This window comes from Oryzias latipes, chromosome 7 (genome assembly GCF_053564925.1).
Source record: "Oryzias latipes strain Hd-rR chromosome 7, Olatipes_Hd-rR_3.1".
In the NCBI taxonomy this organism is placed as follows: Eukaryota; Metazoa; Chordata; class Actinopteri; order Beloniformes; family Adrianichthyidae; genus Oryzias; species Oryzias latipes.
Window position 1 is genome coordinate 5,772,411 of NC_136243.1, and position 6,000 is coordinate 5,778,410.

A 6,000-nucleotide genomic window follows, 5' to 3' on the forward strand; every position below is an offset into this window, starting at 1 on the left:
CGAAGCGGAGGACGGTTGCTTCCGCGAAGTGCGTTAAAAAGTAGTAACCGCACACTTCGAAGGCCATTAACCCGCTTATACCATGGTCATTTAATATTGGTGTAATATCTGGTGTAATATTTTTACTAAGCAAGGTTAACTATTGGATATTAAAAATGAGCATTTTAGGTTAGAATAAAGCTAAATTCTAGTTTGATTTTACATCCAAATTCATTGTAAATATAGGACAAGTTACTTTTTCATGAAAATAATATACATATTTATAACATTTGAAAATACAGAAGGATTTAATTACAACAAATCTAGCACACACTCAACTGTTTGACCGTTCACGCGGTCAGCACCAACCAGCTGAATGTGATGTGGAGAAAAGCAGCTTTTCATTTGGGATTTGCACCAACATGCAACACATTACAAAGAACAGCGTTGCGTATCAGTGCAAAGCTGCTTTTGTCTACGACAGAATCAGCTGATGGATGTTGATCCCATGAACACTTCACTACCGGAAAGAGTTGGATATCTGCTGTTCATTGCGTAGCCTTTGTGCTATCCTAGGCACTTTAACGTTGGGAGTTGGGTCATCTAGACCCACTAGACAGAGCTCTGAACCTTTTTTCTTCAATGATTTGTGATCTTCACTGGTGTCCATGGATTACATGAAATCTTTCCACCTTTATCCACCTTTGTCATGGTAGGGAGAACACGTCAATGTAAGGGTGGGGTCATCTAAGGTAGCACAAGGGTTAAACAGTAACGTTAGTCGAAAGGACGTAAACACTGGAGCTAAAGCTCTGCTGTTCAAAGGTTTAACTGTTACTCTACTTGAACAGTTTTGAACATTTTTTTACTCTTATTCACAGAAACTGTTCATACTTTTTATGTCTACTTGAGTAATAATATTTTAAGGTACATCTTTACTTGAGGTTTTAGAAACTCCACCTGCCTCTGGTTACAATCTGAAACTATCTTGGAAATCGTACACTTTCTGTGTTTCTCTTTTCCTTCATTCTGCCTTTTCTCTGTCTCCAGGTCCCACAGACCTCAGCATGAAGTCCCTCTCCTCCGCCAACATCAGTAACTCCCCTTCCTCCACCACCAACAGTCTGGGTGGGCGTGGCAGCGGAGGGGGTGGAGCTTCGACCCAGCTCAGCCAGCCAGAGATCACAGCCGTGAGGCAGCTGATCGCAGGATACCGGGAGTCTGCCGCCTTCCTGCTTCGCTCTGCTGATGAGCTGGAGAACCTCATCCTGCAGCAGAACTGACGCGGAATGGCCCCGCCCCCTTTAACACACCTACGCAGACTCACACAGCCTTCTCGCTTTAGGAAAAGATCAAAGCTTTCAGGAGCCGCTCCTCTCAAACCTCGATGCAGCTGACAGAGAGGAGGATGAGGAGGATGAGGAGTGCAGCAGAGTGTGGAAGAGGAGACTGAGCGTCTGGAGACTGACAGGTGTCCGAATGGTCATCACAGATTAGGAACTGACACGGGAACTCTCTCAACCACTTCTTTAAAGAAGAAAAGACACTTTATTTTGAATTTTTCGTTCTTTTCTGACTTCTGGCCACGACCAAGAGAAGTAGGCGGGCCTTTGGAAAGATGGCACTTAGTACGGACTTTGATTTAAAGGAAGCGAAAGACGTTTGATTTAGCAAAAGGAGAGAAACCATTTTGTGCTTGCCTGTACATAAGCTCTTTGTGTCTTTCAGCACCTTCCCCTCACCTGAAGGCTCACCTGGAACCTCCTGATCCTCACTCCTTTCACCCAAAGAGCAACTCGCTACTTATGCATCCAAAACGCCATGGTGACCGCCAGGAATTACCTCAAATCCGACCTGCCAACCCCGTCTGTGCTCGTCCCAGCATTCCCTCCAAAAGCCAGTTTACCTTTGTGTGATGTCATCGCGGCCTGCAGACCTGGTGGGGGGTCCGGCTGGGACGCTGATGTGGAGACTGTCAGCTGCTCTGTTTGTGCGGTTTGTGCTGCTGTAAATATCCAGTCCATCTTGAAAACTTGAAGAATCAGAGCAGAAGGTGGTGCGAGTGTTTGGGGGAGAAAATGTGTGCGAGTGTGTGTGAGTGTGTGTGTGTGTGTGTGTGGGAATGGAGGGCTGTTTTTCAAGTGTCTGGGAGTTTTTCTTCCCATCTCTTCTTTTTACAAAGGTGGGTGTTGGTCCAGCAGGACCTTGGCGTCTGGGTTTGGGTTGGACCTTCTCCCCTCAGATCTTTTGTGTGGACCTAATCTCCGTCCCTCGTCTTTCTGTGTTTGTTGGTTAAATTTGAACGGCCATTATTTATATTGTTCCTGTACTTATAGCTATGATGAATCTAATGAACTTTCATGTTGCTGCTACTATTGAAAAAGCGGACCTTCTGCCATAGACCGGAAACCTCAACAAAGCTGGTTGTTTCTTGCAGCACGCTGTATTACCAGACTACAGTGGCCCCCCCGGCTCCCCCAGTGTGGGCTAAGTGAGCGCGCTCTGTGGCCTCTGCAGCAGCTCGAGTCTCTGTCTTGCTCCATGGAGCTCTGTTTCTGTTCTCAGTGCATCTCAGCATCGCCTTTGTCCTTTTTTTGGAATTTTTCCGATGCTTTCATCTTTGGGATAGTCCATGGAGGGGGGGGTGCACTCTTGGTGTAACGCTCCGCTCCATCTTGTCAGGACCAGAAGGCTCCAGTGTTTGGTTTCTAAAGTTTTCCTCCAAGGACTCAGACTTTCTTTAGACTTGAGTGTTTTGCGTTTTTTTCACTTATTTTTAGTTCTTTAGCATCCTGTTAGCAGGACTTTGAGTTCATTTTCTTTCCACAACAAGTCTTTCATCTGGGCTTCTTCAGTAAAATCCGGATGAATGTTTTTGGAGTTTGTGTGGCGTAAATGCATCGTTCTCTGATGTTTCTCTTGTTGATCCTGACCACAGGCGTCGACTCAAAGGAAAGTCTGAGCCCTTGGAGCGTGAGCGTCAGACATGAAGGGCGTCTTCTGCTGCAGCTCCACAGTGACGTCCTTCCGTGTGAATCTTATCTCGCAGACGCGTTCAGCTCTGCTGCTGTCTCTCTGAGTCGCTTCTTTATGCTGAGTCAGCGGCCTGCGTCTGTGAGCTGACCTGGACTCTCGCGCCTCTGTGTGTTTTAGAAGAGCTGAGCGGGTTTTGGCAGAGAGTCTACATCGACCGGCCAGTGGACTCTGTTTGCTGCACACGCGACACTGGGGAGGCCCCACATGCCTTTTGCTGTCCGTCCCTCATGGAGCGGCTGCAGACTCCTGCCGGCTCTTACCCGTTTGATCTGTCAAAGTTTCGGTTCTTGTTTGTTCGGCTGCAGATGAATCCCTTTCCTCCGAGCTCATGAACTGTGCTGTAGCGTGAACCAACCCCCACCAACCACGCAAGCAGAGCTTTGGGTCTTTACAGCTTTTGAAGCCATAGAAACCTGTCAGGAGCTGAATGAAACCTTGGGACCGTTTCCACTTCTGGAGCCGACACAGTTGAGCTCCAGCAGCCGCAGAGCTGCACACCACAAAGAGACACGGCAGAGCAACCCAACAGGGCAAACAACAGCAAAAGACAATCTGTAGTGGGGTGAAAGGTCAGATGCAGCACGCGTCTGTCATAATCACAGCTCCTCTACCTGCATTAGCAACTCCTTCACTAGCCTGACTAACTGCCCACACACTTCTGCTCATTTGCATCAACTTCCTTTTGATGGGGACTACAATAATTTGATTTTGAACTTCATGAGCCAACGGTGTCATCACTGGAGTCCACGTGTTCACATTCCTGACCGCCCATCTTCCAGCAGCTGTTCTTGGACCTGACTCTGACAGCGGAACAGTGAGATCAGAGGTGGGGTTTCTTCACAGGCTCAGAGGTCAGGGTGACAAACAAACGGTGTGAAGAAACTCTCAGGAAACCTCTTTTCCAGATGAGCCAGTAGAGGTCTGAGGAGGAAAATGGTTTCAAAAACCTGCAGGACTGTGAAGTTCTGCAGAATCTGCAGTCTTGGACTTCAGAGCAAGAAAAGTGTCTATAAATGGTGAATTGTTCCTTCAATCCCACCTTTTCTTGTGACCTCAGGTGAGAAGCTCCTTCTTATTGATAATCCTGACCTTTTTTCCTGTCTTAAGCTGTGTGGATCAGCTTGGTGCCGGTCAGGTTCTTCTTCTTTTGGTCTGCCGAGCTGAGGTTCTGTCAGTTTGGCCGGTTTATTTACAGTTCTGAGAGTGAGACTTGACTGGACTTGGTTCTGGAGTTCTGTGCTTTCATCAGGATCCGACTCGCTGGAAATGTGATGTTTACATGTACAGATTTTTGCATTTCCACTGGTTTCTTTTCCGCTCCACCCGTGTTCTCGCGTCACCTGCCTCCTCCTGGGGATCTGAAGGGCCCGGAACTGCGCTCCCCCATGTGGTTTCCGCGCTAACACCTGTCTGTGCAGGTGGGGGTTTCTTTGACTGCACTGCCTCAGCTGCAGTTGAGGTTTTTATACAACCGGCTGGCAGCCATCAATCAGTTTGCTGCAGCGAAGATGTTTCCTCAGCAAAGGGACTGTCGCCCAGCTGAGGTTGGGGTCAGTAGGGCATTCCTGTCCCCAGACAGTCTGTAGGGGGGAGGGCAGCGGGTCTATGTGACCCAGTGGGAGCTAACCCGGGATTTCGGAACCACTGCACAGCCCGGTAAATGACAGTGGGGCGCAGGCCCTCCACCAGTGGAGAGGAGTCCTCAGTGAATGATAAGCCATTGCGGAGCCTGCAGGCTCTCCGTCTGTTAGTATATTTAGCAAACATTAAAGCGCAGATGACAAATGTTTAGCTCAGGAAAAAGGGACGCCACTTTTGTAAAATCAGATCCAAGTAAAGTTCCCCGTTCCCCCTCTTTGAAACCGCGTTCTTTGTTTTTCTATTTATTGATTCATTCAGATCTTTACTGTGAATATTTTTTTATCGTCTAGTTCTGTGCGTCCTCCTTTAGGAAAACGTTAATATATGCCAGAAGACTGAGGAAAAAGCTTTGTTTTTTTTGTTTTGTTAGTTGAGCGTTTGTGTTTGCTTCGTCCAGCCGTGACTCCGCTCTGTGACAAGAAACTCAAAGACGCAGCGGCGCAGCTTAGTTTTGTATGATCTCACCGCAGAAGCCATCGTGTGTCTGGGCTTAACAGTGAAACAGAAATTGTGAATATTTATGTTTGTTCTCATTTTTTGTCCCCCCCCCCCCCCCCCCCAGCTGTACATCACAAAGCTAAATATACTAATAAAACTGTGTGCTATCTATCAACCCGGCCTCTCCCCATTATTCAGCAGGTACAGATTTTATAGGTTTGCCCACTTTAAAAGAAAATTGACGGTTGGTTCAGTTGAACGGCAAGAGATAAAATCTTTTTTAAAAAAAACAAGAAATCCACAATAAATAATTTGTATTCATGTATTTGATCCCCTAGTAACCATTCAGAGTTCTGCTTCACACAGATAGACGGGTAGACTCTCCTAATCAACCTGCTGTTTGAACTAATCACCTGGAGAAAAGACACCTGTCCACAGGATCAGTCCATCAGAGTCCAGACTGTCCAGCATGGGAAAGACTAAAGAGGTGTGAGCGGATTTCAGGGAGAAGATTGTTAACCTGAACTAGAGCAGAATGGACTACAGAACCATCAGCAAGAAGCTGGAGGGTTGAGGTGACAACTGCTGATGCAACATGACCAACAATCCATGTTTTAGGTCGGGGGCTCCAAACCAGATCTGACCTGGTGGAGTTTCCATTAGGCCAGACAACCAAGGGATGGCGCAAGAATCCTATCGTGATCGTGGAGCAGTCCAGCCAGACTCCGGACCTCAATCCTATAGAAAACCTGGGCAGAAGGCTGACGCTCAGAGTCTGAATGATTTAGAAACCATTTGAAGAGTGGACCAGAATTCCTCCTTATATGTGCAGAAACCTGATCGTGAGATACAAGAAACATCTGACCTCTGTGATGTTAAGAGTTTAGTCTGAATGCCAAGAGGGTT

The 6,000-nt window shown here is 47.2% G+C and overlaps 1 protein-coding gene across 2 annotated transcripts in view; it reads left to right on the forward strand.

The window, feature by feature from the left end:
* LOC101169180 (nucleolar protein 4-like) overlaps window positions 1-5,269 on the forward strand; it is a 121,344-nt gene extending 116,075 nt beyond the window's left edge. For both annotated transcript variants that reach the window (XM_023957018.2, XM_078950100.1), the window contains one exon: window positions 1,030-5,269. In XM_023957018.2, the coding sequence (XP_023812786.1) occupies window positions 1,030-1,262 (233 nt within the window). In that variant the 3' untranslated portion in view covers window positions 1,263-5,269. The remainder of the gene's footprint in view (window positions 1-1,029) is intronic.
* The last annotated feature ends 731 nt before the right edge of the window (window positions 5,270-6,000 follow it).